This window comes from Coregonus clupeaformis, unplaced genomic scaffold (assembly GCF_020615455.1).
Source record: "Coregonus clupeaformis isolate EN_2021a unplaced genomic scaffold, ASM2061545v1 scaf3325, whole genome shotgun sequence".
In the NCBI taxonomy this organism is placed as follows: domain Eukaryota; kingdom Metazoa; phylum Chordata; class Actinopteri; order Salmoniformes; family Salmonidae; genus Coregonus; species Coregonus clupeaformis.
In genome coordinates, this window is record NW_025536779.1 from 33,865 (window position 1) to 46,357 (window position 12,493).

Here is a 12,493-nt window from a genome sequence, read left to right on the forward strand (position 1 = left end):
GACGTCACCCATCCCATCCCTCCACCGGCTGCCGCTCCTACACTTCCCACAACCACTGTGGCCACACTAGTGAGTGCTGCAGCTCCTAGAGGAACAACAACCAGATTAGGCCTATTTATGTCCAACATACTAGTTAAAATCATGACAGAACAACAAGACTGTCCTGATAAATTTAGTTTACATTACATTGAAAAATGCCATTTCTTGTCATCTTTACCTGCTGACTGTAGAGCAGCAACAAGGCTCCTGCTGCTACCCCACCTCCATTGGCCACGGCTGCAGAAGACATCATGCCTGCTGCGGTTGATCCAGCTGCAACCCCACCAGCACCAAACCCCATCACTCCCAAAGCAACAGGGGCCATGAGCATTGCAGCTGTACCTGTCAGGCCCAAACAACAAACCTTTCAACAAGCAAACAAAAACACAGGAGTTCTGGGTCACACCTCCCATAAGCAGATATGGCACTACTGTCATGTGCACGAGGGCAAAATTATAGTGCAGAATGCAGATTGTAGACATGTCTCCCCATTCTGTTGTTTAAATTGTAATAAAGTGACAAACATTTGTTTTGACATTGGAGTTTTGTAGTAACAAATATCAGGATTCCATTATGCTGAGTCACGGGCCACCAGTCTATGGCCCGTGACGTGAACGGGCAAAAGCGGTGAGGGAGGAGCGCCCTTCTTAAATCGAACAGTAATTTGCGGCACTCTTATGTTGTCAACAAAGCAGCATGGTGCATCGTCCAGAAACATACAACATATATGTTTGAATTTTCAAATTACTTTTCATTTGGAAGGCAGATAAAGCATTTTTATCAAAAGCAAATCAATTGTACATGTGAAAACACAGAATCATACTCATTACTCCATGTGCTTAATTACGTCAATATTGTTTTGAGATGACATGGCCATGGGCTTTGAACGGGGCACCTGGCTCACGCCCAGGAAGCAGCCCGGTTCCAAAACGAATGCAATCAACTTTCACCCGGTGCAAAACACACCTACCCAGGTGCTCGGGCCAGATTAATTGAATCCCCTCATTGTAAGTATATATATATATATATATATATATATATATATATATATATATCAAATAAAAGCCATGTGCAAGTCACTTCTTCCCTTCTCAGCTGTCTATCTTAGCCTCCTGGTTTCCAACAATCAACTTGCCCGAATGGACACTTGGACTGATCCCTTCCACCCCAGGTCAGAGTGTTTTAATCGGAAGAAGACAACGCAAGTTTTGGCTGGTGACCAAGTTGACTGTTCACTAGGAAGATTGTGCGTGTGTCTAAGAAAGTGAGTTCAAATCAAATCAAATCAAATTTTATTGGTCACATGCGCCGAATACAACAGGTGCAGACATTACAGTGAAATGCTTACTTACAGCCCTTAACCAACAGTGCATTTATTTTTAACAAGAAAGGTAAAGATAAAACAACAACAAAAAAAAGTATTGAGAAAAAAAGAGCAGAAGTAAAACCGGCTAGTTGAGGTAGTTGAGGTAATATGTACATGTGGGTAGAGTTAAAGTGACTATGCATAAATAATTAACAGAGTAGCAGCAGCGTAAAAAGGATGGGGTGGGGGGGGCAGTGCAAATAGTCCGGGTAGCCATGATTAGCTGTTCAGGAGTCTTATGGCTTGGGGGTAGAAGCTGTTGAGAAGTCTTTGGACCTAGACTTGGCACTCCGGTACCGCTTGGCCGTGCGGTAGCAGAGAGAACAGTCTATGACTAGGGTGGCTGGAGTCTTTGACAATTTTGAGGGCCTTCCTCTGACACCGCCTGGTATAGAGGTCCTGGATGGCAGGAAGAGTTGGGCCTACTGTTGGGGGTTTTGTGCTGCTAAACGATGCTTAGTTACTAATAGTACTGGAAGGCATGGATATAAGGATGAGCCCAACAACTTCTCTCTTAGATGGGTAATATTTAATATCCAACTGTTAGGTTCACATACAGCATGTCATACCTCAAAAGTTAGTTATTCCGTTTAGAAAAAGTATATTTCTAAATAACTGAAGAGTGTGTCTGTGTGTTAATACTATGGGTGGTGGTAAAACTCTGGATATGAACACATCTGCCTGGTTCTTGCCGGACCGCCTGTAGTGGGGTCAGACCAAAGTAGAGTCAGCATTAAGTCACTAATTGGTGAGGGCATCTAAGGCCAACCGCTCAGATGGCTCCAGCTAGCCCTTTTTACAGTCATGTATCTGTAGGCTATTCATTCTTAGAAGAATTGGTAAAAGGACACTTTACCAGTTCCAACTGCCATGGCAATCACCGATACTAAATAGAGAAACAAGCATTCAGTACATAGGTCATCATCATTATGGTTAACTAAACTAATGCAATATTTTTCTTAGACAAAGCAGTTACCTTGCCAAAACTAACCCCAAACAATGAACTATACTCACCAGCCACCATTTTCTTGGATTCAACTAGCTAAAAGTGAGATAAAGATTCAGTTAATGTTGTTGTTAGTGACAAAAGAACTACAGGCATTCTCACAGGCGATCTCAGAAGGAAACTGATAATACAGCGCCAACACAACATAGCATACAGCATTATAACAGAATAAATCAAATATGGACATGTTACCTACCCGTTTGAGTCTTTGTTCAATGAGAGTGACTCTTGGATGTGTAGACTATAATATAATACACAAAAGTAAACCGGAGTAGGCTACAGTACTTTAGTGTCATTCGACAATCTGATTTCGCGACAGCACATGCTTCTTATTCGATGGGGTTTAGCGGCGGTTGTCATCCAATGTTAATGGTTCATTATCGCCACCAGCTGGCTGGTGTATTGAATAAGAAACTTTAAAAAACATTGCGGGAAAACGACATCATAAAAAATAAAACAGGTCAACTAAGAAAACCCATCCCACTTCTTCAATCACAGTCCACTCCAAAATACATCCCTACACAGATGGCGGTCCATTCACTGACAGGATTTCTTGCACGGCCGTGAAATCACAAAGACCCAAAAAACGTTCAGCGGCATTCACAATGATTCCAATTTTCTTAGACTTCTTCTCCACGTGTGCTGTACGGTTTATGACCATTGCAATAAATAATACAAAGTCCACCTTTTTAACATGTAGTATTTCACTATCCCTCGGTTGATGAGAAACCTTCACTGGTCGTGGTGGCTCTATTACCATTGTTTCTTCCCCGCCATTCGTTACTTCCAATCTTCTCACCGCCTCCAGATAGGATACACGCTGGACACTCCTTAACCACCTCATTCTCATTCACCCTAACAGGGCACTCTAGGCGCATGTTCACCTCCACAGCTGCAGCATTTCACGTCATCTGGTTTACGATATTCTTTCCTTCTGCACACACTTGACCAAATCTTTTACATTTATGACACTGAAGGGGCTTGTGCACAAAAGCTCTTACAGGGTATCTCGTGAATACTAACTTTATATGAGAAGGGAGAGACTCATCAAAAACAGTCGCATGGATTAAGTGAATTTATTTTCAGCATACAGGTCAGTCGACGTGCACCAACCACTCCATCGATGTCTTCAGTATTATCCTCTGCCTTCATTTCTTGCGCCACCCCAGAAATAACCACTTGATAGGCGCCCTGCTACGAAAATCCACACACAGGAAACTTTCACTCCGATATCTTGAGTCTTAAAACACACTTCTGCTCCTGCAGAACACACAAACTCAAAATAAGACCACTTCTTGTAAGATCACACTCTGTTTCAAAATGTTTATGATCAAGTCCAGAGTACAGTCAATAACTCTGTGGTAGCCTACAGTACTTTTGCTCATGAGTCAGAGCTGTAACTTTGTGATCATCTACTGGACAAATACGTTTGTGGAAATCTTCTTCGGAGTTAACAGCGGTCGGCAATACCGTTGCAATACCGCCCCCAACTGGACTATAATATATATCCATTATACTTTGCGATAAAGGGAAAAGGATTACCAAATATTTCTTAGAACTAAACCAAGATAGACCACAACCTGTCGTTTCCAATGGGAACAAATGAGTCATAGTGGGTAGAACAAGAAAGGAGGTGGGCAGAGCCAAGCACGAGCTAGCGAGATCCTATTGGTGCGTTCTAGCATGCATCTGCATACTTCCGTTAGGGAAAGCCTACTATGAAGTGTTTGTGCTTAATAACTAAATTTTCCTTTGCACTCCTAAACAACGCAATTTTTAAAAACTTGTACAAAGAGTAAACTCTATAACACTTTACCCACTCTGTTCATAACATATTCTAGTTTTGGGAACAGAAAATTGCATTGAGATCACGTAAGTAAGCATTTCACTGTAATGTCTGCACTTGTTGTATTCGGCGCATGTGACCAATAAAATTTGATTTGATTTGATTTGATTTGATTTGGAAAATATTTCATCGATGAGAAAATCTGCAGAATGACGGCCAAAATCCATCTCGTTCCATCTTCTCCCACCTCCAGCCAGTGGGCTTCCTCTCACTACCATATTTGGTAGTGAGGGCAAAAGCAAGGCGGATGCTTCACATTTATACCTCCGGTGAAATATCGGTCATTGTTCTGTGGGATTACTCTACCTCTATGATATCATTGCAGTCGGCAAACAAATGTTTAAAGTGCATGCCGCCACCTACTGTGCTGGAATGTACCCTCAATCATGATCTGCCCAATTCTGTACTACCATGAAAATTAAATTCAAAAACAAAGAAATCCCTAACTTCTACCACACCCTCCCCCCAAACCCTCCTCCAACCTCATTAAACTTTATCATGCTGAAACACTCCACCCTTAGGATTGTTCAGTGTCATGACTCACATGTGATGGCCCCACATGAGAATTCCAAGATCAGAATACAGAGAAGCAACAGTCTACTCTCTCTCTCTCTAAAAAGAACTGGAAGTAAATACGATATTTAACATGTAAATTCCATGCCCAAATCAATGATCTCAAAGTAACTTCAAACCAAGACATTGAACTGATTTTCAATGGAATGGGCCCCCGTCCACATTAGTTGGCCTACAATAATATTTATAGCCTATAAATCTGCAATCACAAATGTCATTTTATACAGACAAATCCTTTAGTTTTCATGCATTTTCACTACATTAAAATGTAATCGAATTTCAATTAATCTCTTACATTGACCAAATTAAAATGGAATTGACCAATAAGCACAACCTCCTTGGCAAATTGAAAATATATTTATTTTTCTTCAGTCTTCATAGCAAGGGGAATGCATTGCAATACTCACTGATCTTTTCACTAATCAACCTCAACACATCCTCTTTATCAGTCAGAAATCAATGAGAACATTCAGTACCCTCATAACACTGTGTGCTATAGTCAACTTTTCTATCCTACAGCTCAGCACATACAGTATGGGACGAAGCCAAATATTCAGTATAATCAATGATATTATCAATATAATCATAGCGAGGATGAGACCCCAGCGTCAATAGGGCTGAATGTTGAGGTCACCCCTGAACTCGACGTCACCCATCCCACCGCTCCACCGGCTGCCGCTCCTACACTTCCCACAACCACTGTGGCCACACTAGTGAGTCCTGCAGCTCCTAGAGGAACAGCAACCAGATTAGGCCTATTTATGTCCAACACACTAGTTAAAATCATGACAGAACCACAAGACTGTCCTGATAAATTTAGTTTACATTACATTGAAAAATTCAATTTCTTGTCATCTTTACCTGCTGACTGTAGAGCAGCAACAAGGCTCCCTGCTGCTACCCCACCTCCATTGGCCACGGCTGCAGAAGACATCATGCCTGCTGCGGTTGATCCAGCTGCAACCCCACCAGCACCAAACCCCATCACTCCCAAAGCAACAGGGGCCATGAGCAATGCAGCTGTACCTGTCAGGCCCAAACAACAAACCTTTCAACAAGCAAACAAAAAACACAGGAGTTCTGGGTCACACCTCCCATAAGCAGATATGGCACTACTGTCATGTGCACGAGGGCAAAATTACAGTGCAGAATGCAGATTGTAGACATGTCTCCCCATACTGTTGTTTAAATTGTAATAAAGTGACAAACATTTGTTTTGACATTGGAGTTTTGTAGTAACAAATATCAGGATTCCATTATGCTGAGTCACGGGCCACCAGTCTATGGCGTGTTTTAATCGGAAGAAGACGACGCAAGTTTTGGCTGGTGACCAAGTTGGCTGTTCACTAGGAAGATTGTGCGTGCGTCTAAGAAAGTGAGTTGGGCCTACTGTTGGGGGTTTTGTGCTGCTAAACGATGCTTAGTTACTAATAGTACTGGAAGGCATGGATATAAGGATGAGCCCAACAACTTCTCTCTTAGATGGGTAATATTTAATATCCAACTGTTAGGTTCACATACAGCATGTCATACCTCAAAAGTTAGTTATTCCGTTTAGAAAAGTATATTTCTAAATAACTGAAGAGTGTGTCTGTGTGTTAATACTATGGGTGGTGGTAAAACTCTGGATATGAACACATCTGCCTGGTTCTTGCCGGACCGCCTGTAGTGGGGTCAGACCAAAGTAGAGTCAGCATTAAGTCACTAATTGGTGAGGGCATCTAAGGCCAACCGCTCAGATGGCTCCAGCTAGCCCTTTTTACAGTCATGTATCTGTAGGCTATTCATTCTTAGAAGAATTGGTAAAAGGACACTTTAAGTTCCAACTGCCATGGCAATCACCGATACTAAATAGAGAAACAAGCATTCAGTACATAGGTCATCATCATTATGGTTAACTAAACTAATGCAATATTTTTCTTAGACAAAGCAGTTGCCTCCAAAACTAACCCCCAAACAATGAACTATACTCACCAGCCACCATTTTCTTGGATTCAACTAGCTAAAAGTGAGATAAAGATTCAGTTAATGTTGTTGTTAGTGACAAAAGAACTACAGGCATTCTCACAGGCGATCTCAGAAGGAAACTGATAATACAGCGCCAACACAACATAGCATACAGCATTATAACAGAATAAATCAAATATGGACATGTTACCTACCCGTTTGAGTCTTTGTTCAATGAGAGTGACTCTTGGATGTGTAGACTATAATATAATACACAAAAGTAAACCGGAGTAGGCTACAGTACTTTAGTGTCATTCGACAATCCTGATTTCGCGACAGCACATGCTTCTTATTCGATGGGGTTTAGCGGCGGTTGTCATCCAATGTTAATGGTTCATTATCGCCACCAGCTGGCTGGTGTATTGAATAAGAAACTTTAAAAAACATTGCGGGAAAACGACATCATAAAAAATAAAACAGGTCAACTAAGAAAACCCATCCCACTTCTTCAATCACAGTCCACTCCAAAATACATCCCTACACAGATGGCGGTCCATTCACTGACAGGATTTCTTGCACGGCCGTGAAATCACAAAGACCCAAAAACGTTCAGCGGCATTCACAATGATTCCAATTTTCTTAGACTTCTTCTCCACGTGTGCTGTACGGTTTATGACCATTGCAATAAATAATACAAAGTCCACCTTTTTAACATGTAGTATTTCACTATCCCTCGGTTGATGAGAAACCTTCACTGGTCGTGGTGGCTCTATTACCATTGTTTCTTCCCCGCCATTCGTTACTTCCAATCTTCTCACCGCCTCCAGATAGGATACACGCTGGACACTCCTTAACCACCTCATTCTCATTCACCCTAACAGGGCACTCTAGGCGCATGTTCACCTCCACAGCTGCAGCATTTCACGTCATCTGGTTTACGATATTCTTTCCTTCTGCACACACTTGACCAAATCTTTTTACATTTATGACACTGAAGGGGCTTGTGCACAAAAGCTCTTACAGGGTATCTCGTGAATACTAACTTTATATGAGAAGGGGAGAGACTCATCAAAAACAGTCGCATGGATTAAGTGAATTTATTTTCAGCATACAGGTCAGTCGACGTGCACCAACCACTCCATCGATGTCTTCAGTATTATCCTCTGCCTTCATTTCTTGCGCCACCCCAGAAATAACCCACTTGATAGGCGCCCTGCTACGAAAATCCACACACAGGAAACTTTCACTCCGATATCTTGAGTCTTAAAACACACTTCTGCTCCGCAGACACACACAAACTCAAAATAAGACCACTTCTTGTAAGATCACACTCTGTTTCAAAAATGTTTATGATCAAGTCCAGAGTACAGTCAATAACTCTGTGGTAGCCTACAGTACTTTTGCTCATGAGTCAGAGCTGTAACTTTGTGATCATCTACTGGACAAATACGTTTGTGGAAATCTTCTTCGGAGTTAACAGCGGTCGGCAATACCGTTGCAATACCGCCCCCAACTGGACTATAATATATATCCATTATACTTTGCGATAAAGGGAAAAGGATTACCAAATATTTCTTAGAACTAAACCAAGATAGACCACAACCTGTCGTTTCCAATGGGAACAAATGAGTCATAGTGGGTAGAACAAGAAAGGAGGTGGGCAGAGCCAAGCACTGAGCTAGCGAGATCCTATTGGTGCGTTCTAGCATGCATCTGCATACTTCCGTTAGGAAAGCCTACTATGAAGTGTTTGTGCCCAATAACTAAATTTTCCTTTGCACTCCTAAACAACGCAATTTTTAAAAACTTGTACAAAGAGTAAACTCTATAACACTTTACCCACTCTGTTCATAACATATTCTAGTTTTGGGAACAGAAAATTGCATTGAGATCCGTGAAGTAAGCATTTCACTGTAATGTCTGCACTTGTTGTATTCGGCGCATGTGACCAATAAAATTTGATTTGATTTGATTTGATTTGATTTGATTTGAAATATTTCATCGATGAGAAAATCTGCAGAATGACGGCCAAAATCCATCTCGTTCCATCTTCTCCCACCTCCAGCCAGTGGGCTTTCCTCTCACTACCATATTTGGTAGTGAGTGGAAAAAGCAAGGCGGATGCTTCACATTTATACCTCCGGTGAAATATCGGTCATTGTTCTGTGGGATTACTCTACCTCTATGATATCATTGCAGTCGGCAAACAAATGTTTAAAGTGCATGCGCCACCTACTGTGCTGGAATGTACCCTCAATCATGATCTGCCCAATTCTGTACTACCATGAAAATTAAATTCAAAAACAAAGAAATCCCTAACTTCTACCACACCCTCCCCCAAACCCTCCTCCAACCTCATTAAACTTTATCATGCTGAAACACTCCACCCTTAGGATTGTTCAGTGTCATGACTCACATGTGATGGCCCCACATGAGAATTCCAAGATCAGAATACAGAGAAGCAACAGTCTACTCTCTCTCTCTCTAAAAAGAACTGGGAAGTAAATACGATATTTAACATGTAAATTCCATGCCCAAATCAATGATCTCAAAGTAACTTCAAACCAAGACATTGAACTGATTTTCAATGGAATGGGCCCCATCCACATTAGTTGGCCTACAATAATATTTATAGCCTATAAATCTCTGCAATCACAAATGTCATTTTATACAGACAAATCCTTTAGTTTTCATGCATTTTCACTACATTAAATGTAATCGAATTTCAATTAATCTCTTACATTGACCAAATTAAAATGGAATTGACCAATAAGCACAACCTCCTTGGCAAATTGAAAATATATTTATTTTTCTTCAGTCTTCATAGTAAGGGAATGCATTGCAATACTCACTGATCTTTTCACTAATCAACCTCAACACATCCTCTTTATCAGTCAGAAATCAATGAGAACATTCAGTACCCTCATAACACTGTGTGCTATAGTCAACTTTTCTATCCTACAGCTCAGCACATACAGTATGGGACGAGCCAAATATTCAGTATAATCAATGATATTATCAATATAATCATAGCGAGGATGAGACCCCAGCGTCAATAGGGCTGAATGTTGAGGTCACCCCCTGAACTTCGACGTCACCCATCCCACCGCTCCACCGGCTGCCGCTCCTACACTTCCCCACAACCACTGTGGCCACACTAGTGAGTCCTGCAGCTCCTAGAGGAACAGCAACCAGATTAGGCCTATTTATGTCCAACACACTAGTTAAAATCATGACAGAACCACAAGACTGTCCTGATAAATTTAGTTTACATTACATTGAAAAATTCAATTTCTTGTCATCTTTACCTGCTGACTGTAGAGCAGCAACAAGGCTCCCTGCTGCTACCCCACCTCCATTGGCCACGGCTGCAGAAGACATCATGCCTGCTGCGGTTGATCCAGCTGCAACCCCACCAGCACCAAACCCCATCACTCCCAAAGCAACAGGGGCCATGAGCAATGCAGCTGTACCTGTCAGGCCCAAACAACAAACCTTTCAACAAGCAAACAAAAAACACAGGAGTTCTGGGTCACACCTCCCATAAGCAGATATGGCACTACTGTCATGTGCACGAGGGCAAAATTACAGTGCAGAATGCAGATTGTAGACATGTCTCCCCATACTGTTGTTTAAATTGTAATAAAGTGACAAACATTTGTTTTGACATTGGAGTTTTGTAGTAACAAATATCAGGATTCCATTATGCTGAGTCACGGGCCACCAGTCTATGGCGTGTTTTAATCGGAAGAAGACGACGCTAAGTTTTGGCTGGTGACCAAGTTGGCTGTTCACTAGGAAGATTGTGCGTGCGTCTAAGAAAGTGAGTTGGGCCTACTGTTGGGGGGTTTTGTGCTGCTAAACGATGCTTAGTTACTAATAGTACTGGAAGGCATGGATATAAGGATGAGCCCAACAACTTCTCTCTTAGATGGGTAATATTTAATATCCAACTGTTAGGTTCACATACAGCATGTCATACCTCAAAAGTTAGTTATTCCGTTTAGAAAAAGTATATTTCCTAAATAACTGAAGAGTGTGTCTGTGTGTTAATACTATGGGTGGTGGTAAAACTCTGGATATGAACACATCTGCCTGGTTCTTGCCGGACCGCCTGTAGTGGGGTCAGACCAAAGTAGAGTCAGCATTAAGTCACTAATTGGTGAGGGCATCTAAGGCCAACCGCTCAGATGGCTCCAGCTAGCCCTTTTACAGTCAGTATCTGTAGGCTATTCATTCTTAGAAGAATTGGTAAAAGGACACTTTACCAGTTCCAACTGCCATGGCAATCACCGATACTAAATAGAGAAACAAGCATTCAGTACATAGGTCATCATCATTATGGTTAACTAAACTAATGCAATATTTTTCTTAGACAAAGCAGTTACCTTGCCAAAACTAACCCCAAACAATGAACTATACTCACCAGCCACCATTTTCTTGGATTCAACTAGCTAAAAGTGAGATAAAGATTCAGTTAATGTTGTTGTTAGTGACAAAAGAACTACAGGCATTCTCACAGGCGATCTCAGAAGGAAACTGATAATACAGCGCCAACACAACATAGCATACAGCATTATAACAGAATAAATCAAATATGGACATGTTACCTACCCGTTTGAGTCTTTGTTCAATGAGAGTGACTCTTGGATGTGTAGACTATAATATAATACACAAAAGTAAACCGGAGTAGGCTACAGTACTTTAGTGTCATTCGACAATCCGATTTCGCGACAGCACATGCTTCTTATTCGATGGGGTTTAGCGGCGGTTGTCATCCAATGTTAATGGTTCATTATCGCCACCAGCTGGCTGGTGTATTGAATAAGAAACTTTAAAAAACATTGCGGAAAACGACATCATAAAAATAAAACAGGTCAACTAAGAAAACCCATCCCATTCTTCAATCACAGTCCACTCCAAAATACATCCCTACACAGATGGCGGTCCATTCACTGACAGGATTTCTTGCACGGCCGTGAAATCACAAAGACCCAAAAACGTTCAGCGGCATTCACAATGATTCCAATTTTCTTAGACTTCTTCTCCACGTGTGCTGTACGGTTTATGACCATTGCAATAAATAATACAAAGTCCACCTTTTTAACATGTAGTATTTCACTATCCCTCGGTTGATGAGAAACCCTTCACTGGTCGTGGTGGCTCTATTACCATTGTTTCTTCCCCGCCATTCGTTACTTCCAATCTTCTCACCGCCTCCAGATAGGATACACGCTGGACACTCCTTAACCACCTCATTCTCATTCACCCTAACAGGGCACTCTAGGCGCATGTTCACCTCCACAGCTGCAGCATTTCACGTCATCTGGTTTACGATATTCTTTCCTTCTGCACACACTTGACCAAATCTTTTACATTTATGACACTGAAGGGGCTTGTGCACAAAAGCTCTTACAGGGTATCTCGTGAATACTAACTTTATATGAGAAGGGAGAGACTCATCAAAAACAGTCGCATGGATTAAGTGAATTTATTTTCAGCATACAGGTCAGTCGACGGCACCAACCACTCCATCGATGTCTTCAGTATTATCCTCTGCCTTCATTTCTTGCGCCACCCCAGAAATAACCCACTTGATAGGCGCCCTGCTACGAAAATCCACACACAGGAAACTTTCACTCCGATATCTTGAGTCTTAAAACACACCTTCTGCCCGCAGACACACACAAACTCAAAATAAGACCACTTCTTGTAA

The 12,493-nt window shown here is 41.6% G+C and overlaps 1 protein-coding gene and 2 long non-coding RNA genes across 4 annotated transcripts; all 3 read right to left on the bottom strand.

Annotated features, from left to right (window-relative positions):
* Window positions 1–242: 242 nt before the first annotated feature.
* Window positions 243–2,731, bottom strand: LOC123489804. Of its 2 annotated transcripts, none has more exons than XR_006660663.1 (4): window positions 2,608–2,730; window positions 2,420–2,447; window positions 2,262–2,291; window positions 243–381 (listed from the first exon to the last, which is right to left on the bottom strand). It is a non-coding gene; the product is annotated as an uncharacterized LOC123489804 (long non-coding RNA). The 2 variants fall into 2 exon arrangements; XR_006660664.1 differs by lacking the exon at window positions 243–381 and adding an exon at window positions 1,746–2,105 and having other exon boundaries at window positions 2,608–2,731.
* Window positions 2,732–6,648: 3,917 nt separating this feature from the next.
* On the bottom strand, window positions 6,649–7,365 carry LOC123489805. Its single transcript, XR_006660665.1, has 3 exons — window positions 6,993–7,365; window positions 6,805–6,832; window positions 6,649–6,677 (listed from the first exon to the last, which is right to left on the bottom strand). It is a non-coding gene; the product is annotated as an uncharacterized LOC123489805 (long non-coding RNA).
* A 2,223-nt stretch (window positions 7,366–9,588) lies between these two features.
* On the bottom strand, window positions 9,589–11,495 carry LOC121539206 (interferon alpha-inducible protein 27-like protein 2A). The gene is made up of 5 exons (XM_041847525.2): window positions 11,392–11,495; window positions 11,204–11,231; window positions 11,046–11,075; window positions 10,086–10,250; window positions 9,589–9,953 (listed from the first exon to the last, which is right to left on the bottom strand). Exons 2-5 carry the CDS (start codon window positions 11,211–11,213, stop codon window positions 9,805–9,807), a joined length of 354 nt encoding a protein of 117 aa, XP_041703459.2. The 5' UTR covers window positions 11,214–11,231; window positions 11,392–11,495; the 3' UTR covers window positions 9,589–9,804.
* Window positions 11,496–12,493: the final 998 nt, after the last annotated feature.